The 27165-nt window shown below is 38.7% G+C and overlaps 1 protein-coding gene across 16 annotated transcripts in view; it reads right to left on the bottom strand.

Moving 5' to 3' along the window:
• Positions 1 to 27165, bottom strand: part of HUWE1 (HECT, UBA and WWE domain containing E3 ubiquitin protein ligase 1) — a 172454-nt gene that overhangs the window by 31673 nt on the left and 113616 nt on the right. For all 16 annotated transcript variants that reach the window (XM_077887718.1, XM_077887705.1, XM_077887712.1 and 13 more), the window contains 20 exons: positions 25680 to 25871; positions 23775 to 23991; positions 23240 to 23362; positions 22067 to 22304; positions 21449 to 21679; positions 20298 to 20420; positions 19700 to 19795; positions 18589 to 18858; positions 17020 to 17172; positions 15442 to 15569; positions 15137 to 15218; positions 13924 to 14100; positions 13323 to 13482; positions 12677 to 13035; positions 10028 to 10223; positions 8389 to 8556; positions 7159 to 7304; positions 6683 to 6749; positions 5508 to 5722; positions 262 to 473 (listed from right to left, as the gene is read on the bottom strand). In XM_077887718.1, the coding sequence (XP_077743844.1) occupies positions 262 to 473; positions 5508 to 5722; positions 6683 to 6749; positions 7159 to 7304; positions 8389 to 8556; positions 10028 to 10223; positions 12677 to 13035; positions 13323 to 13482; positions 13924 to 14100; positions 15137 to 15218; positions 15442 to 15569; positions 17020 to 17172; positions 18589 to 18858; positions 19700 to 19795; positions 20298 to 20420; positions 21449 to 21679; positions 22067 to 22304; positions 23240 to 23362; positions 23775 to 23991; positions 25680 to 25871 (3553 nt within the window). The remainder of the gene's footprint in view (positions 1 to 261; positions 474 to 5507; positions 5723 to 6682; positions 6750 to 7158; positions 7305 to 8388; positions 8557 to 10027; positions 10224 to 12676; positions 13036 to 13322; positions 13483 to 13923; positions 14101 to 15136; positions 15219 to 15441; positions 15570 to 17019; positions 17173 to 18588; positions 18859 to 19699; positions 19796 to 20297; positions 20421 to 21448; positions 21680 to 22066; positions 22305 to 23239; positions 23363 to 23774; positions 23992 to 25679; positions 25872 to 27165) is intronic.

Raw genomic sequence — 27165 nt, 5'->3', positions numbered from 1 at the left:
TAAAAAATAAGACTGAATAGCCTGCTCAACCTCAAGACCTCAGAAATATAATGAAAATATCCCTTTGTTTTCTCTAAGCTGTACACTCCTCCAAATGTACTCTAGGTATTTTGAAGCACTAGAGTGATTTGAGAGGACCAGAGAATATACACAGTGCCAGTCGAACCAGAACTCTTGTTCAAATGCAAGGAATCCCATGGGCAAGGAATAGAGTAAGGGAATGCTACTTGTTATTAGCACTAGGTCAGGCATGGATTTTACCTGGCATGTTTCTCTGTACTCTCAGCCATAGCCAGTGCCCGTCCCAGGGCTGCTTTTACTTCATTCACAAGGGCCACTTGGGCATCTGTGCCACTCCCTGCAGCAGCCAGGCTTGCGAGGAATAGGCGGGCCAGGGCAGGTGTGTCCTTGTCTTCTGCATTCTGGGTATGTGGGAGGAGGTGGTCCAGAACAAAAGCTAGCACACTGCAGTCCTGAAAAGTCATTAAGCAAGGCATAATTATGCCATATTGTTTGCACATCAACAAGGTACGTATACATAAAGTTGATCATTGAAGTCATCCAGTCAGTGATTATCAGGTCCACTTCATAGATGAGAAGATTAAGGGTTAAAGGTACAAGCTAAGCTGAGTAACAAATCTAGATTTTATGCTTTTAAATCCCATTCATTTCTCACTACACAGTTTTGCATCTTCATTTACACGTCTCTTGGCATTTCTTAAAACATTTTTAAGTGTGCTATTTGATAGAACTGTTCACAGAAAACCTATAGAACAGTTAAGACAAGTTCAAGATTTTCACCATCTAAAAAAATGGGTAATCTGAGGCTCAAAGAAACATGGCCTGCACGAAAAACTTAGCCATTGGCAAGGATTCAAATCTTGATTCATAATTGAGTGCTATAATTCCCTCAGTATCCAATTAAATTGTTTTTTAAAAGATTTATTTATTCATGAGAGACACAGAGAGAGAGAGAGGCAGAGACATAGGCAGAGGGAGAAGCAGGATCCATGTAGGAAGCCTGATGTGGGACTCGATTCCGGGACTCAGGGATCACGTCCCACATTGGGATCCCTGCGAGGGGCCCGCTTCTCCTTTTGCCTGCCTGTGTCTCTCATAAATAAATAAATGAATCTTAAAAAAAAATTGTAACATTTACTGATACCTACGATATGCAAAGGACCCTAGATAAAAATTGGCAGGAGTTGAAAAAGAACCAACATAGTCACAGATATGAATATGCAAAAAAGGCCCAACAGGGGAAGGAAATTAAGTGAGACTTGTTCCTTCTAACAATGATTTCTTCCCTGGTAATTCCTTATATTAGAAAGGTATCATTCAAGCAGATTTTGTATCAAAACACATCAACAATTTTGGAATTAACTAGAAAGAGATGATGGTTGCACAACACTGAATGTACCAAATGCCACTCAACTATATACTTTAAAAAGCTTAATTTTATGGAAATTTTGTCTCAATAATAATAATAAAAAAGCACTGAAGAATTCTAGAGTCTGGAAAATTAGGTAAGGTGGGCTGGTTAAGATGTAACTATTAGAAATAAAAATTCCCCAGTACTGAACAAAATATAAAATTGTATAAATATGTTATATGAAATTATTAGGAAAAACCTGGAAAAAAAGCCTTGCAATTTGGGAAAGCAGTGTGATTCAGTAAAAAGACTTACATTTGTAATCAGAGATCTGGGTTCCAATTCTAATCCTACTACTCTGTAGCTGATCTTGAGCAAGCTACTAACCTTTCTGAGCCTTTCTACTTCTTTCTTAAGGGGAGCAATACCAACAATCTTCCAGTGCTGAGGTAAAGATCATCAATAGCATTTGTAAAGCACCTAGGAGTACCCAGTACCGCAAGGTCATGGAATTAATAAGTTTGGAATTAAATGTCTTATTCCACAAGTAACTACAATTGGCATAATGATTAAAAGCTTTGAAATAAATGTCTAATGTATATTTAATATATGTAACCCCACAAAAGAGTTATATCCAGAATATGTAAAGAATTCAACAGAAAACAAAAATACAAAACTTGGGACAAATTTCACAGAATATCCAATCATGAAATGGGCAAAAGACATGTAAAGAAATCTCAGAGAGGAAGACATAGACATGGCCAACAAGCACATGAGAAAATGCTCTGCATCACTTGCCATCAGGGAAATACAAATCAAAACCACAATGAGATACCACCTCACACCAGTGAGAATGGGGAAAATTAACAAGGCAGGAAACAACAAATGTTGGAGAGGATGCGGAGAAAAGGGAACCCTCTTGCACTGTTCGTGGGAATGTGAAATGGTGCAGCCACTCTGGAAAACTGTGTGGAGGTTCCTCAAAGAGTTAAAAATAGATCTGCCCTACGACCCAGCAATTGCACTGTTGGGGATTTAGCCCAAACATACAGAGGCAGTGAAACGCCGGGACACCTGCACCCCGATGTTTCTAGCAGCAATGTCCACAATAGCCAAACTGTGGAAGGAGCCTCGGTGTGCACTGAAAGATGAATGGATAAAGATGTAGTCTATGTATATGATGGAATATTACCCAGCCATTAGAAACGACAAATACCCACCATTTGCTTCGACGTATTATGGAGGGTATTATGCTGAGTGAAATAAGTCAGTCGGAGAAGGACAAACATTATATGGTCTCATTCATTTGGGGAATAGAAAAAATAGTGAAAGGGAAGAAAGGGGAAAGGAGAAAAAATAAGTGGGAAATATCAGAAAGGGAGACAGAACATGAGAGACTCCTAACTCTGGGAAACGAACAAGGGGTGGTGGAAAGGGAGGTGGGCGGGGGGTGGGGGGGACTGGGTGAAGGGCACTGAGGGGGGCACTTGATAGGATGAGCGCTGGGTGTTATTCTATATGTTGGTAAATTGAACTCTAAAAAAAAAAAAAAAGTGGGGAGGGGCAGCCCCCGTGGCTCAGCGGTTTAGCGCCACCTTCAGCCCAGGGCGTGATCCTGGAGACCCAGGATTGAGTCCCACGTCAGGCTCCCCTGCATGGAGCCTGCTTCTCCCTCTGCCTCTCTCTGTGTGTCTCTCATGAATAAATAAAATCTTTAAAAAAATAAAAGAGCATCCAAATGGTCAATAAAGATACAATGCAATACCACTACACATCTACTAGATTAGCTAAAATGAAAAATGAGAAAAATACCAAGTGTTGGCAAGAAGGTGAAACAATCTGAGCTCTCATATTCTGTGTTTGGTGATAATATAAATGGACACAAACACTCTGGAAAACTTTTGGTGCCATTTGCTAAAGCTGAAGAGACTAACAATTCTACTCCTAGGCACATACCAGCTAACAGAAATACTTATATAGTTGATCTATCAACAAACCAGGTTTGAGCTGTGTGGGTCTATTTTCCTTATGATTTTTAAAATAACATTTTGTTTTCTTGGGATGTCTGAGTGGCTCGGTGGTTGAGCGTCTGCCTTTGGCACAGGGCGTGATCCTGGAGTCCCGGGATCAAGTCCCACATCGGGAACCCTGCATGGAGCCCGCTTCTCTCTCTGTGTCTCTCATGAATAAATAAAATCTTAAAAATTTTTTTCCTTTTCTCTAATACATATAACCACACAAAATATGTGTTAACTGCCTAAGGCTTCTGGTCAACAGTAGGCTCTAGCAAAGCTTTTGGGGGGGTCAAAAGTTATATGCAGATTTTTCAATTGCATACATGGGGGAAAGGGGGTGTCGGCACCCAACACCCCCATATTGTTCAAGGGTCAACTGTGTATATTCACTAAGACATGTATAAGAATGGACTGTATGTAGCAACACTACTTTTAATGCCCATAAATGGAAAACTACCCGACTATCAGTACTAGAATGGATAAGACTGTGTTACATTCATACAATGAAACTCCATACAACAAATAAAATTACAACCACACACAAAAATGAATCTTGCAAACATCTTAAACAGAAGAATTCAGACACGAAAGAGTACATACTATAAGATTCCATTTATATGATGTGCAAAACCAATCTATGGCAATAGAACTCAAGATAATGGTGACTTTATGGAAGCTTAAAGGGGAGGGAGATGTACAAAGGCATGAAGGGGTAAGCTTTTATGGAATTTGTAATGTTTTAATTTGGGTAATGGTCACCCAAGAAAACTGATGAATCATTCAGGAATTGTGTATTTTTGTATGTATTTTAAAAACTCAGATTAAAGTCAAAATAGCTTTAAAAATGGCAGCTGCTTTCATTTTCTTTGCCTGCAACATTATTGCCTCCATTCCACTCTCAAACCCTTTACTGCTTACTAACCATAAAATTACAATGTGACACTCCCCCCCCCAAAACAAGGTCACTTTATGAAAAAAACCTCCCTGGGGACTCCTTTGACGTATATGGGAACATGATCTAGTCTCTTAAACATGAGAATTCCATATCCGTATCAGGACATATAAAATATGACTTCATTCTTTCTCATAGCTCTGACATTTAGGGTTTCCTTATATCTTATATCACCAATCTAATACCACATCAGATGTCTCTGCACAGGTGTGAATACATCTGGAAGATAAATACCCATTATTCTTGTGTATTTGTCTTATTCTACTGTCCCCTAGATACCCTCATGTAAATGAACCACAGATACCTTTCAAATTCTACCTTTTTCTCTTCAAACCATTTCTTCTTCTAACATAAAAGGAATAGAAAAACATAAAACAGGGGATCCTTGGGTGGCTCGGAGGTTTGGCGCCTATCTTTGGCACAGGGCGTGATCCTGGAGTCCCAGGATCGAGTCCCAAGTTGGGCTCCCGGCATGGAGCCTGCTTCTCCCTCTGCCTGTGTCTCTGCCCCCCCACCCCCCCGGATAAATGAATGAATAAATAAATGAATAAATAATAAATAAATCTTAAATATGAATGAATTCATAATAAAAATAATGAATAAATAATCATGAATTATTGAATGAATAATCTTAAAAATAATAATAATGAATGAATGTCATGAATAATAATAATCTTAAATGAATAAATAAATGAATAAATAAATAATCTTAAAAAAAAAAGAAAAACGTAAAACAAACATCTCCGAGTCCCTGATTTTGTCTTCATCTTCCAAATCAAATTCTTGTCCATTTCTACCTTTAAAACATCTCTTCAACTCACCCATTTTTTCCCCTGCAACTTCACCAAGATCCTGTATACCCTAGATTGCTATCTATATCAGATTCCTAATTGGTCTGACCCCTAATCTTGTCTTCTGCAGTTATCTGCCACACTGCCAACCAAGTGATTTTCTATAAAACAAATTAACAAATGGCACCAACACACTCCTTGTAATGAGCCTGACAGCATCACATCAAGGGAAAAAGCCTAGGTTCTTCAATCTATCTTAAGAGGCCTCTGCCTGGCAACACTGGGCTAGTAACTAGCACAGGTTCCTAGCAAAGTGTCTGACACATTTGTATCCAAATGTCAATAGTACAAAATCTTATGCAGATTGGAAATATTACCTCTTTAATCAGCTCAGACTGGCCCACAGTGTAGCTGTAGTTGGCAATCAGGGTAGCAATACCAACATAGGACCTCACCAACTCTGCCAGAAGACGAAGAATAGTGGAAGTGGGCATTAAAGGTTTGCTGCCCTTGCTTTTCTGTTTGCCTTCCTCGGAGGTCCGGTCCCCTTCTTTATCTTTCTTCCCATCCCGAGACTCCTCTGGAGTTGATGCTGTTGAGAAAGAGCCAAACTCTGGTTCAATTTCACTGAAATATTGGCACACATCAAGCCTTATGTGCAAAGAGAATACTACTTCTGCTCCACTTTAGGACACTGGTAACAAACTGAATGTCCTCCTCTTCATAATGCAGTGGACGGACAGATAGTTAGAACGACAGGTCTCAAACATAATATGTGGATACAGTACAGCAGGGAGACTATGTTTACATATCTTCTGTCATTCCCTTCCTTTTACACATACTTTTATGCTCCAGAAATACTGTACTAATAGTTCTCCAAAGATATCATATGTACTCTTTTACCTCTTCCTTCCCATGTCTCCCCTGGCACACATTTACTTATCTAGCTTAGCTCAAAAGCTTATCTCCTCTATAAATGCTTTCCTGTTTCATCCAGGAATACTGAGATGCTATTATATCATGTGCCCACTATACCTTATCCCAGCATGCCTCCATTCCAGCAGTTATATTAAGTACAATGTTGCTTGCTTAGATCTCAAATTTCTTCCCTATCCAAGAAGCAGTAGTCTCTGAAAACAGAGACTCCTTGGTATACCTTAGAATTGCTTCCACGTGACATTTCTCTAATTGTTGGCTAGGCAGCCAATGGACTCTGGGGACACTGCTAGAGGGCAAGAATCCACCACACAAATCTTATAGCTAGAATTGTGTCACTGGCACCAAAGTTCTATAAGCCGGTTAGCATGAAAGCTAACAAAAGAAATACATAGGGTGGTTTAAAGAGTAGATCTAAAGGGTCTTACCATAGCAACCATTACTTGGTTGGTTAAGTCACAGTTCTATTAATTTTAGCATATAGAAACCCTTTACTTACAGAACACCGAGCTCACCCTTGAGAAAAGTTCACTCAGACAAGTAAATGCAACGACAATTATGCCTATATTCCCATAGCCCCTGCCCAGGATAAAAGAGAGCGAAAGTAAACCATTACCTTCTCCTTGGGATGTCCCAGATGTGGAAGTCTCAGTGGAGGCACCATCTGCAGCAAAGACTTGACTCTATGGAAGAAGAGTACTCTTGAGCTATTACTAATTTCAAAGACCATTATCCCTAAATGACAGGATCCCTTCCCAGCATATTCTGAATGCTACAGGTTCTCTTTTTGGCTGATCTTTTAACCACCTTTACCTGCTATGTACTATAATCTGTGGGAAGCCATTATAAACAGTGATTGGGATATTGGGGAACTGGGACAGGGGAAAATGAGAATGAAAAATGAATTTTAAGGAAACATTTCCAATCTAAAGAGAGAAAGATCCCAAGGAAACCCTAAATTTATCTTCATTCATAGGCAACAGATAATTTACAGGTACATCAAAATTAATACTTTGATATTTCCCTGGCATAACCCTAAATATGGAGAACACATAGTTATCAAAAGGATGTAGGAGTTTGGAATTTACTTACATTAATGGAAAAACCTGACTGGGTATCAAAGTCACTGCTCTGGCGAGTAAGTGACCGGTACTGTTGGTATACATCATCACCCATGTCTTGTAGGAGTTGGCCAACCTCTTGGGTCATACCTCCAGGTTTAGGGTCAGATTTCTCTGCTAGAAAAACAAAACAAAACTTGTTTGTAACTGTGCAATGTTAATCCCTATTTGGCAGCATGATCAACTTCACTCCAACTTACTATGACTAGTTATATAGTGATATTGCTAGGCTTTCACTTAAGAGGAGAAATGTAGTATAACCAAGAGAGCTTGGTTGAGAGGCTTATTCTTTCACTGCCTAGGTTTTGTGACTGCAGGCAATTTACTTGGTCACTTCAACTTTCCTAAGCTATCACTACTAAGCTTAAATGAACATACCCAGTATTATGCCTAATGCAACAGAGGTCAATAAATAGTTGCTCTAACTATACAGCTAAATTATTTTTTGGGGTGGGGGAGGATATATAAGGTGAACTGAGGGTTATATGGTTATGGATCAGAGTGCCGAATGGATGAAAAGTACCAAAGACTCAGATTTTTTTGACTTATTAAAGACTATATTCATCAATTTTTGGTAATGTTATGGGACCTATCAAATAAATATGTCCTAAAAAAAAATCCAGAAGGATATGACTGGAATGAAATCTTAAGTTCCAAGTAATTCATTCGTGACTTTCCCAGTACTTACAAGCAACACTTAGTTAAGAATAAAGGTGGATTGGGATGGTGCTCTCAAAGGTCAGAAAGCCTAACCACTCCCTCTAATACTGATTCCATTTTTTTTTTGAAATAAAGATGTTTTTGTTTCTGAGAATGAAAACAGAGACTCCTTGGTATTTATTTTTCTGCTCACAAGATGCCATTATGTCCTCTTTAATCATTGTTTATTCTTCCCTCTGTATGGGATGGTCTCTCATATGTCAACATTCTCCTCATTTATCATTCAAGACTTATTTCAGAAATCACTTGTTCTAAGAAACTTTCCTACATGTCTCACCTCCACCAGGTCAGGTACCTTGCTCTAGGGCTCACCACTACCTTTGCCATCTGTCAGAATGGATGACCATTATTTTTTTCAGAAAAGTGCATCATCATAGGTCTTATTCATCTTGATTCCCATCACATGGATACATGCTAAGACTTAAGTTGGTTGAAAGATCCAGGAAAGTGCCCAGCCTCCTGAGGTACAATAGCTACATACCTTCCTCTGGAGCATGGTATGCAGCCAGGGCATTCAGCATATCATAGATCACTTCCTTGATAGTATCAGGAATGACAGGCAGAGGCGAGGGTTTCAAAGGGGTTGTCTTCACCAGCTGTACAGCATTAGGACCTTTAATTCTAAGATTCTCAAATTCATCATCTGAAGCTAAGCCAAAGTGAGACAGAGAAAAATCAGTCAATAGTGAACCAGTACCTACACTTGGTTATTGATAAAGACTCAGAAGGAGGCTTGTGTAACACACAAGCTTAGGACAGAAAGCCATTTACAAACAATGCTCAAGTTGCCTACTAGAAAATCTAGCCTTTACTTTCCCTAAATCCAATAGGATTTATTATAGCAGTACCAAATAGTAAGAAGAGTACAGGCAAAAAAAACCCAAAACCCAAAAAACAAAAACAAAGAAGTACATGGGGCTCCTTAGTGGCTCAGTTGGTTAAGTGTCTGATTCTTGATTTTAGCTCAGGTTATGATCTCAGGGTTGTGAGATTGAGCCCTGTATCGGGATCGAGGCTCAGTGGGGAATCTGCTTCTCTCCCTCTCTCCCCCATACACACTCTCTCAGATAAATAAATAAATCTTAAAAAAAAGAGTGCAAGCTTTGTAGTTGGGGAAATTTGGATTTGAACTCTAGTTCTCTTATAGGATCATGGCCAAATTACCTTAACAAACTTTTTCTCATTCCTAGAATTGTTTTTTTCAGTCCTAAAATTTGAAAATTAAATGAGGTCATACATGAGAAATGCCCAGCACAGAGGGTCAGGCACATATCTGGGGCTCCCAAGAGAATGAGTCCCCTTCTCAATCTACCTTTTATTTTAAAAAGAAAACCCACAAACCTACAGCAAAGTTTTAAGGTTAGTATAACAAACACCCATATACTTTTCATCTAGAATCATCATTTGTCTACCCATAAGTAGGTTTATTTACCTGTACTTCTTAAGATTAAGGATTATTTTTCTAAATAACCACAATACCATTGTAATACCCAAGATACTTAACACAGATATAATTATCTAATGCGTAGTTAGTATTCACATTTCTCCAAATGTCTTTATCTGGATCCAAAGTCCCATCAAGGTTGGTAGTTCTTTCCAGTTTCCTTTTATCACCTAAGAGAACCTTGCATTTTTCCCCCTTTATGACATTAATATTTTTGAAGAGTCTAGATCAACTGTCTTATAGAATGTCTCACAAACTTCGCATTTAATTGTTTCCTCATAATTAAATACAGGCTAGACATTTTGAGCAAGAACACACAGATGATACTGTGTACTGCTTACTGCATCATGTGAGTCACATGTCCACTTGTCCCTCAATTACCACTCTATGTGTAAAACATTCATGTTGTATGTAAGCTCTGTTGTCACACCATGACAAATTCTTTGAAGGCAAGGACTAGACCGAATAAGGCCTTGGTATCTCTGGTAGGAATTACCACAGGGCAAGTAAGAAGCTACTGAAGTACCTCTGAATTGGCCCACATAACCAATCCAGTCAATGTCAACACTTGCCTAAGGAGGCTTTCCAAGTTATAGATCTCTTCACAGAAAATCTCTGGGGTTATACTAGGCTATAAACTTCAATGTCTCAAAGGCCAGGAAAAGTGGAAACTCACCAGTTCCTGAGCCTCGAGGGGCTGGAAGGGCAATGCGGATACAGCAGTTGGCTACTTCTGTGAAAATGTCTGGATTGCGGCATGCAGCTGGCCCAAGGACACGAAGGATGTAGTTGATCTCCCGAGAACCAAGGCTGCCAGATACAACGCCAGAGGTAGTGCTACCAGCTCCACTTGTAGCTGCTGAGCGAACCACCTAGTAAAGAGAGGAAGAAACTCTGCTGATTAAAGACCACTTTCTAAAAATACAATTGCTTTTAAGGAAGAGTTACCAAGGATCAAAATACTATCCAAACTGCCTCAAGACAGTGGATGACAGCTTTAGATTTTAGAGAAAAAATGTACTTGGTCTTTTAAGTCCCATTCCTTTCTGATTCAAAATATGTGGCTTATAAAAAAGTTACAGCATTCAGCATATCCCCAAACTATCAATTATTATACCAGATGGCATGTGATCTTCATAGAAACTGAGAAATGTATCTAGACCACTGAGCATCCATCTAAAAATTATAGCTCTCACATATTAAGTGCCAGCTCTTAGAGTTCCCAAATGCTGTTCCAATTTTAAACCAAAATGGTTCAAAATCTAAAAATATGCAATACTGATACCCACTTAGTGTTTAACAAAATTAAATGTTTTCTTTATGCCTCAAAGTCTATCATCAGTCTCAGATAGACACATGAAATATTCAACTGTTTACAGATTGTTTGCTCTGACACTACAGGGCTTACATCATTATGCTTTCAGTCTTCTTATAAAAGGACTCATCAGTCAATGGAAAATACAGGAAAGAACAAAAAAAAACTCCACTGTATTTTCCATTATTTATTCCTTTGTGAATTATGTTCGCAAAGACGAACATCTTTTGGAATTTTAATGCTTTTCTTACCAAATCAGTCATGCTCTTTAAGTTTAGCATAGCCCCTTTATCTTGCCTGTAAGGCTACAATTATAAGCTCTCATTTTTTAAATACAGAGAAGTGTAATTTCACTATAAAGAATGTGCGAAAACTTAATTATCTAGTCCTCTACTGGACATTAGATCTCATTCTTGTTATTACAACCAATTCTACAGTGAACATTCTTTTTCATGTACCTCGGCATACTTGACTTTAATTATAAAATAAATTCTTAGCCATAGAGTTTCTAGGTCAAAGGATATCTTAAACTGACAGTACCAAATTGCCCTCCAATGTGGCTGCACCAATTTCCACTCCTACCATAAGTAAGAGTATGCCTGGTTGTCCACACCCGTACCTGCAATGGATATTATCAAGCATTTACATTTTGCCAACTTGATACGTTAAAACTGCCACTGAGTTTCCTTTGCTCCCCACACCCCCAAATATAATTAAGCTTAGAAAGTTCTCTCAACCAACAAGAACCTGTACTTTTTTCCTAGCAATTTTTAAGTTGTACAATCTTACACATTTTAAGTATTTTTAAGTCAGAATTCTATCTTATATAGTGTTTCCTCCCTGTTGGGCAGTCTCTTGCCCTTGGATTAGTGTATATGCAGCTTTTGATAGCACTCCTTGATTTTGCTAACGTCAGATGAAATCAAATGGGCTGGGTAAAGAACTGTCTGAAGAATATGAGATGTATACTCATACACATGTAGAAGTATAAAGTGGTACCACCTTTCTGACAAGCAAGTTAAAAAATATTTATACATTTTGATCCAATTTCTAGGAATCCCTAAGAAAAACAAATCTTAAATGTGATAAAGCTATGCACAAAAATGCATATTGCAACACTACTTATAAATGTGGGACACAGTATCCTAAGAGAGAAAAATGAACTCCAGTAATATTCACTTGATGACTTGACAAAGAATTAGGAAGAAATAAGACATTTGTCTTCCCTACTTCTCCTCTAATGTCTTAATGTTGATGTTAAAAACATTTTCATTTTGGGACGTCTAGGTGGCTCAGTGGTTGAGCACCTGCCTTTGGCTTAGGGCATGATCCCCGGGTCCTGGGATCGAGTCCCACATTGGGCTCCCTGCAGGTAGCCTGCTTCTCTCTTTGCGCCTAGGTCTCCTGCTTCTCTCTGTAGGTCTCTTGTGAATGAAGAAATAAAATCTTAAAAAAATTTTTCATTTTTTCTAATTGCATTGTCATTTCTTCCACTGCTTTATATTTCCTAAAAATAAATACATATCTCACAGTTTTCTGATCTGAATAATGGTTATCTGTAAAGAGCTTATTAAAAGTGTCTAACATGTCATAAATATTTCCAAAACTTTACTACTTTTACAACATTCCAAAATACAATGTTTGGAAAATAGGCTCATGGGTAAACATAGGAGAAATGCTCCTATAAGGTAATTAGCTTTAAGACATGAACTTAGCAGAAGGTAAGTTCCTCATTAACAGTTTTTAACTCAAGAAACTTATATTGCCAGGGAAGACTTTATAGGTATGATTCATTACTATAGCAGATTTAAGGATAGAAAAATATGTTCTATTTAAAAAAAAGTCACTCAATACGACAATCTACCATACCTGAGTACACAGCTGGGAAAGTTTGCGACAAAGTACAGTCTAAGTATCTAGCTACATATATACACCCTATGAAGAAACAGAAATGTATCTGTGTGTGTGTGATATAAAGCTAAACTAGCTTCTGACACCAAAAAGACTCACCTTTTCCATAGTATGACGGAGGGTGCAGGGATCCTCAATGATGTGTCTTAAGAGAAGGGTGACGAGGGGAGTAAACCCATTGAAGCCTGAGCTCTGGGTCAAATTCAAGATCATGCGGGTACTCTTTAGCTCTGCAAACATCATGGCGTATTTGTGGTCTCGGGTGAGCCTCAGGCAGAGACGAAGGGTGGCATGCAAAGTGTCTGGGTCCACAGGGACTCCTAGCATGCTCACGCAGGCTCGGATTAAAACAGTCACCATATCCTCTGTCAGGCCCTGGATCAGGATCTCCCCAATTTTTGTTTCTTCCAGGCTTGTCTCCTTTTCAGTATTTGTATTCTCTAGGGCCAAAGGAGTATCTACAAATAAGGAAATAAGAGTTCAGACAGTTTAACTTGACGTTTCTTCCCACATCTCTCCCTCATAGTCAGGTCAACCACCTGGGTCCTATTAAGAGAAACATACAAAACACCAATTCTAAGACCAGATTAAAAGGTGTATAAAAAGGACTGTGTATCTTTAAGTCACCAAGCAATTTGATGGATTAAAAGAATCACTCATGAAGAAGTTGGCCCAAATTAAAGCCATAAAGGCATATTAAAGTTTATGTAACATTCTTGAGAGATTCAAAATGAAAAGTCCATACCATTAGCTTTATTTTCTTTACGTTTGATATCCATTTCTTTACTTTCTTCCAGTGTCTTCTCTAGTTCCTGTCCATTGCTATTTTTCGAGTTTTTATTCAGCCGTGGTACCCTCAGGAGAGTCAACATTACAGGGCGCCGGTTCCCGGTTTCTTCATTAACCTAAAAATTGAAGATGGCAAAAAACACTCTACAAAAAAAGGAAACTATAGAGGGTTGGAAATGCTGTAATAGGAAGGAACCCTGGCAATTTATCCCATCCCTATCATTTATAGAGAGAAAGCCTGAAGGTCCCCAGAAGGAAAGTAGGATACACAAAGGCCCTATAACAAACTGGAAACTTTCCAGTAGAGCAGATACCATCTATAACACTTCAAATCATTTCTGGGTGGGACAGTATCAAACTGCCAGACTGACTCATGGTCTCAATATGACTTTAGGAAGACTGAGTTCTCTGGAAATTATACCCTAAATTTAGTAGCGGTTAATAGTGCTTCTTAGAACACTGTTAGGCTTGTTGGTTCAGGAAGAAGCAAATCAAAAGGTACACCCAGTACCTTACCCTCTTTTCAATAAAGCTTATGGCACGGAGGGAGCATGTACCTGCACCATTGTAGTGAACTGGACAGTGTATCTTCTTCGGCCTGCAGTGAAACGTACACTTGTCTCTCCAGATTTCCAGGCAGAATCAATAGTGCTGTTGTTGCTTGCACTGTAACTACACCAACGCCCAGAGCGGTCATCAAACCAGCGCCAGTTGTTGTTGTTGGACTGTAGATACTAAATATAAGAACACAAAGTTTCTTTGTATTTCATACAAAGTTGGTTGTTAGAAAAAATAGTAACTTCATCTGTTCACTGCTAAAGCTAACCCAGGAAAAAGAAATAACACCAAACATTTAATGAAATTTTGAGAGCCTAGAAAAGTTTTTGTATGCATTAACCCTCGAGTTCCTGAGCCTCTCCATAGGCACAAAACCCTCTACAACCTTGTCCTGTAATCCTCAGCTTTCATTTTGTTTCCAACTGTTTTCTACAAATGGGAAACACTTAGATGTGCAGGAACAAAATTTCTGTTTCTGAGAAAGCACTCAGATAATGTGTAATATATAAATTTCATATAAAGAGCCACTTGGCTTAGGGCACCTGGGTGGCTCAGGTGGCTAAGTGTCTGACTCTTGGTCTGCTTAAGATTCTATCTCCCTCTGCCTCTCCTCACCTGCTCCAAAATAAAACAAACAAACAAAGTAAATAAGTAAGTAAGTAAGTAAGTAAATAGATAGATAGATAGATAGATAAATACAATCTTAAAAAAGAAAAGGAGCACTTAGCTTTTGGAGGAACTGCTGCACACTCAAGTCCTTCACATAAAAGCTACTCTCTCCTCTGGAGATAGCTCACTCCTTTAACATTTACTTCCAGGTAAGTTCTTGGGCCCTTTAGCAAGTAGCTCCACAAAAAAATAATTCTAACTCACTAATAAGAAGAGAAATCTAGAGCTACTGAGATCCCTCAAGAGTTTATGTCTTGGGCAGCCTGGGTGGCTCAGCGGTTTAGCACTGCCTTCAGCCCAGAGTGTTATCCTGGAGACCCAGGATCGAGTCCCACATCGGGCTCCCCCCATGGAGTCTGCTTCTCCCTCTGCCTCTCTGCCTCTCTCTCTCATGAATAAATAAACAAAATCTTTAAGAAAAGGAGAGATTTATGTCTTGATCAGGGAGCTTTCTTCTGATTCTCTACCACTCTTCCATATTCTCTTCTGGTTTATTCTTGCCTCGAGAAACTAAGTAGTTTTTATCAACTATATATTACGTACCTTAGTCATTTGGGCTCTCCTTTTAGAGGAGATGGCTGTCTTTTCATAGAAATCTATCAGGAGCAACACTGGGGTGATCCACCTAAAACAGAAGAAATGATTTACTGAGAAAGCCAGAAACGTGCACAATATGGGAAAACTTATCTTGATTTCATTAGGCACCTCAACTATTTTCAAAACACAAAAGATACCTAAGATTTGCCCCATACATACTCCAGAAAAGTGCCTGATTCAGGCTCTTATGCTTTAGGGCCCAAGTCTGAGGGGAAGAGAAGTGAAACCAGGTAAGATACAGAGTCACTCACTTTGGGGTCTGGACCTCCTTTTGCTCCTTGGCGGCCTGTAGGCAGGGTTGAACCACTTCCAAGAGTTTGATTAGGACATTAAGGATGCCACTAGATTCAACCACCCAGGCACAAGGTAGCTTCAATTCCTAATTGATCAAAGAAAAAAAATACCAACTTCTAATCAATATTAAGGATTAGCACAGTATAGGAAAACAGAGGTGAACTCTAAGAGAACTGGCTGAATTCAAATTCCACCTCCACCACCTACCAACTGTGTGATCTGAGTTTTTTTAGACCCTCAGGGGTCACAGGAAATAGTAAGTTATAGCTCCAATGTTACTTGTGGTGATTCCATGAAGTGTGTGTGTACATTTGCTCACACTCTCAACACAGTACCTGGCATGTTAATATGGAAACTATTAGTATCATTAATATCATTAAGAACTGTTGTCTAGGGTATACAGTCTTAATTATGTTGAAGTTGAAAAGCTTCTTATTTACAGAGAATCTCTGTATTCTTTCTAGAAGGATGGAATAATTAAACAGTAATAATTAGTAGTTCCCCTATAGGGCCTACACTAACTAAAGTAGTTCCTTTATAGGGGCTGTACTGGAAGTAATTTCAATGTCCAACAACAGGCAATTACTTAAACTAGCAGACACCCGAAAGATAGAATGTATACATGACTTGTAAAATATTCGTAATACTGAGACTATAGGATATAAAAATTTCTAAATGGTCTGATCATAATTGTTTAAATGCATAGGAAGGGCTAAAATGTAAGACTGTTACTAGTGATTTTTAAAAAGGTGGTTCATGAGTGATTTCTCTTCATATTATACTGTTATTGAGGACCTCTAGCATGCAGTACTTTGCAATCTTTCCCAGAAGTACCTATTCACAAGTGCTGTAACAAGAATCACCACTTCCATCAAAAAAGGAAAGCCAAGACACCCAATTTGACAAACATATATTGGACTTAATCTCCTCAATTGTTGTAAAGGATTTTCTCCATTAAATTCAGCTTTTACCATTAAACATGAGCTACAAATGAAGAGTCACTTGTTCAAGGTCAGTTGCCTAATTCCCATGTTGGCTGGAATAAGAACATTTCCTGGCCAAACCACTCTTTTGCTTAAAATAATATGAATGATCAGGTATGAAGGAAGAATCAGATTCTATCTGATGCCTGTTATCATTTCCACACCTGACCCTACTCTTTGGTTTCCAGTTAGGTCTCTTCAGAGAGGCCCAAATTATTCTACAACTGTACTATAATAGTCATTCTAAAAACCTTTAAACATCCCACCCTCTAAGACATAATTCAATTAACACTTGTTCTGAGAAGCCCTTTTCTCACCCAGAAGCAATGCATTTGCCCTTCTCCTTAAACTCAGAAAAAATTTTCTGTATTATTTGTGGCACAAAACATTGCATTTTGTACTTAATTACATGTCTTACAGCCTATCACAAACTGTGGACTCATGAAATGCAGGTATCATGCCTTACATTTCTACCTTCTTCAAGGTCTCAAATGGTAGGTGTTTGATAATTCTTTAAGGATGAATCACAGAAACCAAAAAACCTATTCTTACCTCAAAAAGAAGTGTTAAAAGCAAGATTCTAGTAGCCAAATTGGAGGCTTGGGGCAGGGTGGCCATCTGACTGATCCACTCTGACACAGTTTTTGTGTCACTTGTTGTCAGGGGAAGAGCAGCTTTGATCAATACATCAGCAGCTTCCCATACCTACAAAGGCAGAGAAGGCCAAGTCAGGTAACTATAGATAAGAGTATGATGAGATTTGTCAAAACATTCTCAACCTTATAAAATACTCCCTCCACCCTCAACACATTGGCTGAAGGAGGGTGAGTAAATAGTAAAATACTACAGGGATTTAGTGTATCAAAAGATGTATGCTATAAAAGTACCTCTAAAAGAGGGTTTTCTTAGGCTAGATTATAAGCAGCTAGTAAGTTAAAGGAAATGAGTATTTAAAAAATTTCTAGAGAAAAAAATTCTAGTAGAGAGTCAAGCCTACAAGGTTCTACCAACTTACACTTCCGTCAACAATCTTTTACTACATCTGTCCCAGAACTATCATTAAAAACAAAAATAAACCAGAATGTTAGAAATGTTAGTCTTGCTTTAGCATGTTAAATTTCTTATTAACTTGACATAATTGGTCTTTTCTAAGTTTTAGTTTTCTTAAAATCAATTCTGTAAGCTCAAGCTCTTTAACATAACTAAACCTGGGTCTTATCTTGTGAAAAAAAAAAAAAAAGGTTTATACAGTTTGCCTTTCACTTTTGTGGTATTTTCATACACTGAAGTTATGCTTTTATAATACATCACTTTTTACCTTCTTTCTCTGCTTTTTGACTTAAAAAAACACGGAAGACAAGATTCCAATGATTTAAAAACATGAATAGTAAGGGCGCCAGGGTGGCTCAGTCAGTTAAGTGTCTGACTCAAGATTTTGGCTCAGGTCATGATCTCAGGGTCATGACATGCTCAGTGTGGAGTCTGCTTGAAATTCTCCTTCTCTCCCCCTGCTTGTGCTCGCTCTCTTTAAACAAAAATCTTAAGAAATAAATAGAAAAAAAAGTAGTAAATATGATTAAAATATTAACTCTCTCTTTGTGTGGGGATTTAAAATAATTTATTGCTTGTCTATTCCTACAATTAGTATACATTAATTTTTTAATAAGGAAAAACACTGTTTAAAAAAAGACAACTACTAGCTCACAGCTATTCATTATGAGGAGGGCTTTTTTGTCGAAGTGGCTATTACACAGGAGAGGGAAAATAAAACATTTATTCACTGTTAGTCCATGGGACCTAACTTGGTTCAAGAGTGAGACACATTTGGGACTTTTGGGATGAATTTCACAGTAGGAGATGCCTAGTAAAAGAGAGCTTTGTTTTTTGCTTTCAAAAACATTTTTTGTGAGGTAGTTTATTCACACTTTTTGCAGGGAAGATTTAAGAAAGTAAGATCATCACATCTAAAGAATTCAAAGAGAATATATCCATATCGGGCAAAAAAAAAAAAAAAAGAAACCAAACCAACAAAGATATTTTATTTTTTTTAAAAATCAAGAGTTTGATGATGGCAGAAATCCACTTTATACACTCTCCTCTTCTGGCTCCTGAAGAACTTACCTGATTGACTACTTGTTTTAGAATCATGTCTCGATAGTCAGCTCCATTACGTTTGATTGCGGTCATGATTAAATCACACACCCGGTACACTGTGTCCGGCAGCTCATCAAGAAGGTGAAAGCAGCCTGGTAACATGGTATCTGTGAAAGTGTGGAGCTCATCTTGTTCCAATGGATCAGCATCCTGGAACTTCTCTAGACATTTAGCTTCTTCCTCTTCCTGCTTTTCCCGAGCTTTCCGCTCCTCCTCTTCTTTCCGACAAGCAACTTCCTAGAGGCAAGGAAGGAAGAATGACAGCATATGGGAGAGCTGAAGAAGAATAGGGAACACTCTAAGAATGTATTGGCCCTATATTACTCAATGCCCACTACCTTCTCAAGCAGGTGATATGTTCTTTAGGATGTGGCAGTTATTCATGAGGGCAGCCTCAAAGACTAAGGCAAGACAGGAAAAGCAGAGGAGGAAGACACTTCCAACCCCCAAAGTATTGCCAATTTATTTACAGAATGCTATATCACACCCTCCCACAAAATCATGTGGAGATACTGTCCTGCATTCGCTGCCAACATAATAAACTGAAGTTATTGTTACCTAACAACAAACAGCCAAAATTCACCTAATGAACACTACTACATTTCTGAGTCTCTTATTTGAGAGTAAAGATTAACATTTCATTTGCCTCACTTAAAGCTTCAGGTTAATACATTGTATCAGTGATCACAAGGTTGGAATGAAAGAATAATCACTCCCATGCCTTTCTTTTCTTTTTTAAAAATATTTATTTATTTATTTATTTATTTATTTATTTATTTATTTATTTATTTATTTATGAGAGAGAGAGAGAGAAAGAGAGAGAGAGAGAGAGGCAGAGACACAGGCAGAGGGAGAAGCAGACTCTATGCGGGGAGCCCAACACGGAACTTGATCCCGGGACTCGAGGATCACGCCCTGGGCCAAAGGCAGGCGCTGAACCACTGAGCCACCCAGGGATTCCCCCATTCCTTTCTTTAGATATTAATTCCTCCAACTATTTTGTAGTAGTACCAGAATGTTCATAAAAATACTATGATTAACGTGTCAGACCATTTTGGACGTCCTGTTTCCTAGTTACCTCAGGTGACTCCGCTCTTTGATCCATTGGGATATCCTGTCCCAGAGACATAGCAATTGCTCTCATCATCTGGTCCTCTTCGGACATACTCAGATCCTACAGAGAAACAACAGAAAATCCAGCAACAAAGGACATACCAACTCACAAGGAATCAGATATCCTGTGCTTAAGCTTTAGAGGAGAAGGTGCTCTGAATGCTGCTCTCTAGAGTCAAACCCAACTAGACTTACTTGGTCACTACAATAACAGAGAGGGAAAAATCACAATGAAATTAAGCATAGGAAGCAGGCTTCAATGTGACCACCTATCCTGTATCTCAGAAAAGTGAGTTTCTTCTATTGCTTTCTGATTGTGGATAACTTAAGAGTTCTTCTGAAAAAAAAAAAAAAGTCCAGTAATTTGCATGGCTGGGAGATGGGAAGCTTCTGCTCATTATATTCTAGAACTGAGAGTTCTCACAAAATGAAAAGATTGGCATGCAAAAGTCTGAAAATGAAAAGTAGTTTATATAAGGGAAGACCAATGATGGAAGTACAACAGAAAACACAGAAGCAGTCAAACCAATGTCCTACAAAATTAGAGCCCCGAGCCAACTTACCCGAACAACTCCTCCCATAATTGGGGGAGGGTGAGTTAGAAGGTACTCTGTGGCCTGCTCCATGGTGCTGGTGTTCAACAGGGCCTCCATGGCATGTTCCCTTGTGAAGCCCATGTCCATAAGCTATAAAAAGAATGCAAGATCTCAGAACCACAGTAAAAGAGAAATCCAAATGCATTTTTAAAAGGTAGAAACCTTTTCAAGATAGAAAGAAGTTATTCTAACTTCATATGAACTGAGAACGTTAATAGCTCAGGCCGTTAGATAAATGAACAATCCTTTCCACTTGGTACTTCCATAGTATTCAAACATTAGAGCTACACATTGTGGCAGGAAGCCAAGGTGATTCTGAATTCTGTGCTCTAAGAAAATGGGGCTAGATGGCTATTATCATTAATAGGATCACTCTAATCCAAAGACAGATTCACACATAGAAGTAAAAATCGGACCCCACTTTTCTGGAAAATAAACTGGCAACAGAACAAGAGCCTAAGAAACTGACCTTAGGAATTTTATTACTAGGAAATAATCATGAGATGTATAGAAAGATTTATACAAAAACAAACTATAAACCACAGCTTTACAACATCAAATAATAAGAAAATTAACATCTAGTAATAAAAGAATGACAAGAAGTTAAAAAGGTCAGGATCATAAGTGCTTCCCCCTCTGCTTCTAACCTCTGATTTTCAAAATGTGGTTTATGCATTTACTTAAAAATAACAAGTTCTGTAGGTAAGGTTTCAGAGAGCTCTTGTTGGAGAATAAATTTGGGTCACAATATCCTTAACTCTTCCCTCTATAGGTAAGTCACAAAGTAGCTGAGGATGGTTTGCCTCCAAAGAACATGGCAGCCACAGCCTACTAAGAATATATAATAAGAGTTTTAATACTAAACATACTGGGGAAGACACAAATCTTTTACCTGTTAGATGTGTTGAAACTACACCTCAGCTTTCTCAGGAGGAAAAAGAAATGCTAAGAGGGAACAAATTTAAACCTATCTCCTGGCTAAGAGGACCAGACAACACTGTGGCATGTAAACTTAGAAAACTCACAACTTATTTAGTAGCATGTAAATTTAGAAAACCCATAAACACACTCTACCGGGTGCAAAGTCTGGGCCCTGGAGTGGGAAGCCAGGACCCTACCTGTTGTAGTTGCTGCTGGTTGACTTGAGGTTCCCGGCGAGAGCCACCTTCCTCTTGCCCTGTGTCCTCTTCTCCTCGAGATCCCTCTTTCTCTTTGCTCAGTCTCTCTCGAATCACAGGTTCTCCTCGGAGAATGTGGCATAGGATAGCCAGCATGGACTCAGCCATTCGCCCGCCATATACTTTCAGGGGTTTCCGGTTCCACAGGTTCTTGATGCAAGTAAAGGCTGCCTAGAAGTCATTTTAAAAGCTGTGTGAAGATCATTTTGTCTCAATTCAAAACCACTGGAGGAATAAGTCAAATACTTCTGGGATAGTCTTTCCATGAAAGGTCAGTGCAAACAACAAAATCCTAGATCAGTACTGAGGGGGGCTAAAGAAGCACAGAGAAGGTGCACTTAACCCAACCTGAAGTATCAATCTCAAGTTTATAGTTCAAATATTTACACTACAGGAAATTTTCCAGTGGTCTCTATCTCCCTCTGTAAGGCAGAGCTATCTGGGAGTAGGATCCAAAGATTCTCCAACAATCAAGATATTTCATTAAGGACGACAAAAAAGTGGGAGAGCTACTTAGCAAGAGAAATTCCTCTTGGTTTCAGAATGCTCAATACTCACTTTCTGAGTTACCACAAGGAAGCGAAGGGCACTGAACTGTGGAAAGTTCTGGACACCTCCAGGCAATTTGGCAGGCAGTGAATGTGGAGATTCAAGCACCGTGGTGGGATTCACCATCTTCTCTACTAGCATTAGCCAGGCATCTAGGAATTCTCCTGTGCCATCAGGTAAATCTGAATGTTCTAATCCCTCAGCAACAGGAACTTTGCCTCCCATGGACAGAGCCCAATTGAAAGTTCTAAATTCAAATAAGAGAAAATACAGAGACAGAATATTAGTATTTTAGATTGGAGGGGGACATTCAGAAGGTTCCCAGTATCTACATTGGCACTACATGTCCCTCCTCTTGGAGCTACAGCTGTTAATCTATCCAACATCTATTAGCTTTATCTTTTTTTGAGAGGAGGGTTTATTCCAGATTTATTGGGACATTATTGACATATAACATATGTTAAGTTTTGGGTATATAATGTGAGGATTTGATACACATATAGAATGCAAAATGATTACAACTTTTAGCTTTACTTTTTAAAGCCAAAATGAACAAACCACCAAAGTGGTTGCCAGAGGGGAGAGTTGGGGAGTAGGGGGATGGGTGAAATAGGTAAAGGGGATTAAGAGGTATAAACTTAGTTATAAAATAAACAAGTCAGAGAACTGAAAAGTACAGCATAGGAAATAAAGTTAATAATACTGTAGTAACTTTGTATGGTGACAGATGGTAACTACGCTTATTGTCATGAGATTTGCATAATGTACAAAAATTGTCAAATCACAATGTTGTACACCTGAAACAAGTATAACACTTTATGTCAACCATACTTCAATAAAAAACATCAAACTTCGCTTAGAATCTTCAGATCAAGGGAAGCAGAAAAATTATCAGAGAAACAATAGAAAAGGATAAATCTATTAGAAAAATATGTACACCAGGTACTAAAAACCAGATGAGGAAAAGCAGAGATCCATACAAACACCTCTAGGACAGGCTGAATCCCACCCTCCAAGGAAGATGAGACAAATATGGCTAGTTCTCAGAATGTGAAAGGATATAATTAATGGCTATATCTATGTATCCCACTGTCACAGGACTGACGAAGTTGTGTGCTGCTAAGGCACACAGAAAGACCAAACTCCAAGAAATGCTTCTTTGTGAAGCAACTTGATTCTTACTCAAAAAGAGCATTGTGGCCTCCAGAGCAGAGAAATTTCTGCAGCATGAGGTGGTAAGGATACTTCCTCTCATCAAACAGCATTGGGGATGTAAAACCAACTGAACAGATGAAGAATGTCAGCCTGAAAGAGGGGAAAAAGCAAAATTTTAGCCTTTTCTGAGGCAGTCACAGAAGTAGTGGGAAATCCACGTAGATGCCTAGAGTAAAATTTAACACTGCACTGAAGTGGCTGAGAGACTGCAATTCAGGTAGGTGGCTAGTGTGGTTGTTAAAACTTCTAAAGCAAAAAAGGTGACAGTTCTCACCTACTAAAAAATACAAGGTTATTGGAATACAGTTTGATCATAAATGTTTAAAAAATCTTTATATTCTAGACTAAGAAGAACCAAGACAAGTACATTAAGCTGCATATAATATAGGCTACACATCTAGAGTTAACAGGGGATCTTTCAAGTCCTCTAGTTCAGTGGCTCACTATCCACGTTAAGTAGAAAAGGAACCAATTAGATTCTGTATCTCAAGCAGAATATCACCTGAAGCGGGGAGTTGGTGTATATGGTGGAGGTTGCCAAGATAAGCCCTTTGTGAGGAGCTTAGTGAGGGCTGAGGCTGTGGATCGAGCAGCAGGTGTTGGTGCTGTAGTAGTGCTGGCAGCATGATGGCTCCTTCTTTGGCGGACAGGAGACCCCACACATAATTTAACAAGGAGTCCAAATAGTTCAGCAAGTGCTCGACCTAATCTGGAGGAAGCTGCAAACCAAAAGTGAGATTAAGGCATGAGAGTATGCTCAGAATGGTTTCCTTATAACTAACATTACTGTCAATACAATTTTATGACTGACCACTTCCTCCCAATAACACCTAGAAAACACCTGGACTTATTTCTACATTTGACAATCCAAAAATGAAGTTCCACAGAGAATAAATGCCTCTTTTGAAGGCAGGAGACAGAGAAGTATGTTGGCACTCAATATATAACAAATGTGAAAGACAAATAAGATAAACATACTGTAAAAGGAGGCATAGATTGAAACTACCTTTGTAGAAAAAGCAACAGAGCAATATGAACCAGTTAAGTAAATGAATACATCTATTAGGTTACAGAATCACTTAAAACACCTACAGAAATTTAAAAATAGCAAAACTGTTAACCACTTAGACAAGGAAAGAATATCATATATATTGTCTGATCACAACATTAAATATATGATCCTCAAAGGAAAAAAAGATGGCCAGGAAAAGCATAAAATTTATGTGGTTTTCTTCACATTCATTCATTGAGAGAAAGCATGCATGCAGGCGCAGGGGAGGGGCAAAGGGAGAAAAAAGGATAAAAATTTTATAAAGTGGCTTTCATAACATTAATTAATTTATAGAGAGACTGCACATGTGGGCTTCCTACCACCTGAGCTAAACAAAATCTAGAGTCAGACCCTCAACCAACTGAGCCATCCAGGCACCACCCCATACCAAAGGCCATTTTCTGCTTGCTTTGGGGCAGAGCTCCAGATTCCTAGGAGTTATGACTTCACTTTCCTCTACATAAGGTGTTGGAAAGTGGCAAATATTAAGGAACATACAAAACAGGTTCCCCAAACATTGATATAACACTAAGGGGCAAAGGACGACAAAGAGTGATCAGTGCAAATCTTTAATGCAGTCTTATATATGTTAATGTAGGCTCCACAGAGCTGCCAAAATGACACTATTAAAACATGAATCGGGATTCCTGGGAGGCTCAGCGGTTTAGCGCCTGCCTTTGGCCCAGGGCGTGATCCTGGAGTCCCAGGATCAAGTCCCACGTCGGGCTCCCAGCATGGAGCCTGCTTCTCCCTCCTCCTGTGTCTCTGCCTCTCTCTCTCTCTCTCTCTCTCTCTCTCCCTCTCTCTCATAAATAAATAGATAGATAGATAAATAGATAAATAAATAAACCTTAAAAAAAACATGAATCAACCATGTAATTTGCCAGCTATATTTAAGGGACAGAGAAAGTAAAAGGAGACAGGGTGGAGTAGCCAAAAGGTAACAGGAAAGCAGAAAAGTATAATACCACAGAAGCCAGGAAAAGAGTATTTTGAGATGGTGGGCCAACTATCTTACTGCAGATGAGTGAGAAGGGGACTGAAGAGTATCCAATGACTTAGCAGCAGGTCACTGGTGAGTCCTTTCAGTGGAATGGTAAGAGCAGGAGCCATTTGCAGTAGTTGAAGAATGAGTAGGAAGGAAGGAATTAAAGACATGGCTTTCAGGAAATAAGTCTCTTAACACTGTATCCCTAGCACGTAGTATAGAGCCGGTCATATAGTAGATACCATATTAAGTACACCCTGAAAATAAGCCACCATGGTTTAAAAGTTCCTTAAAGCAAACAACAGAGCCATACCAACTGAATTTGTCTGAAAGCCAGAAAAGGGAGTAAAATGAAAAAAATCACTCACCTGACAATAAAGGCTTGATTTGCTTGATTCTGGCAGCCATAGCAGGTGTAATTTTAGATTTGCCTTTCGAGTCTGAAGCAGTAGGTTCATCTGTTTCCATGGGAGCCAATGTGTCACCATCAAGCCCAATGCCTTCTAATAAGCCCTGGGTAGAAGCATCCATACTTGCAGCTGTTCCATCCTGTTCCCCATCTGTAGACATAAGAGGGGAGCAGTAAGTCCATGTTGAGTCACCACTTACCTGGTTCCTGGTCCTGAAGAGTCACAAGAAAAGAGCTACCTATGGTGCTTGTTACTCTTTAAATGTCCATAACTTTCTATATCTGAAAAGGAAAAACAAAACATAACTGTACTGATATGTGCCTCTCCTTGGAGCCCTTCTAGATAGCCAATACTGACATTTTCCAGCAAAAGCTTATGAACTGTCTTAACCCAGGGCTACCTTGCAAGACTGTAGGCACTGCATGACATAGGGAGTACCATTTACATAGACTACCATGTGCGTGCTGTACCCTGCCCTCAGCCCATGCTGTCAAGGTGAGTACCGTTACAATTTTATGGTTAATAAACTCAAATTAAACATCACAGATTGACTGCCACTGGAGAAATGTTATTTTCTGGCATTTAAGATTTTTGCATATAAATGTGAGGTGTATTTTTTTATTGGGTGGAGATATGCATGCTTATATCTAATAGACAGCTTTAGACAAACTTTTTTAAAAGAAGATTTTATTTATTTATTCATGAGACACCCAGAGAAAAAGAGAGGCAGAGACACAGGCAGAGGGTGAAGCAGGCTCCATGCAGGGAGCCTGACGTGGGACTCGATCCTGAGTCTCCAGGATCATGCCCTGGGCTGAAGGCAATGCTAAACCGCTGAGCCACCCAGGCTGCCCTAGACAAACTTTTAATAAAACACACCACCAAGTTTTCTTTGTAATGTTCTAAAAACTTTGTGGAAATGGAGTCATCTTTGTTAAATGTGTGAAATAAATTGTTGGAAAAAATATAACAAGATTATTATTAGGTGAAGCACTTCTTTGACACTGAATCTAATTTTGTTCGTACTTCTTAGTAAATTATTCTTTCCTTGACTTAAATTTGGTGTATTTTGACTAAATCTGAGGTTCTAATTTTTGGTTTGGTCCATTTTCTACAAATTTAAATGGGCCAAAGGTTTTTTATTTTATTCTCTCTTCCTCCCATAATAACTGTCATATAAATCCTTTATCTGTTCTTTAAGCATTTCCCCTATCTTTAGTAACAAGTATAATTTTTAAGCATATCCAATCAGTTTTTATACATGGAACTGTCTTGTTTTCTTAATAGTTAATTAAATTTATGTCTTTTCTGATGTAGGACATAGGGGAAAAACTTTCTAGAAAAGTTTTCATTAAGTTTAGTTTGTTGCATTGGAGTCTCAAAATTGTGTAGTTTCTGCTTACTGCAATTTGCAACTTTATTGTGATAGAACATAAAAGCTGTT

Source organism: Canis aureus, chromosome X (genome assembly GCF_053574225.1).
Source record: "Canis aureus isolate CA01 chromosome X, VMU_Caureus_v.1.0, whole genome shotgun sequence".
In the NCBI taxonomy this organism is placed as follows: domain Eukaryota; kingdom Metazoa; phylum Chordata; class Mammalia; order Carnivora; family Canidae; genus Canis; species Canis aureus.
This window is presented reverse-complemented; position numbering and strand designations above follow the sequence as displayed.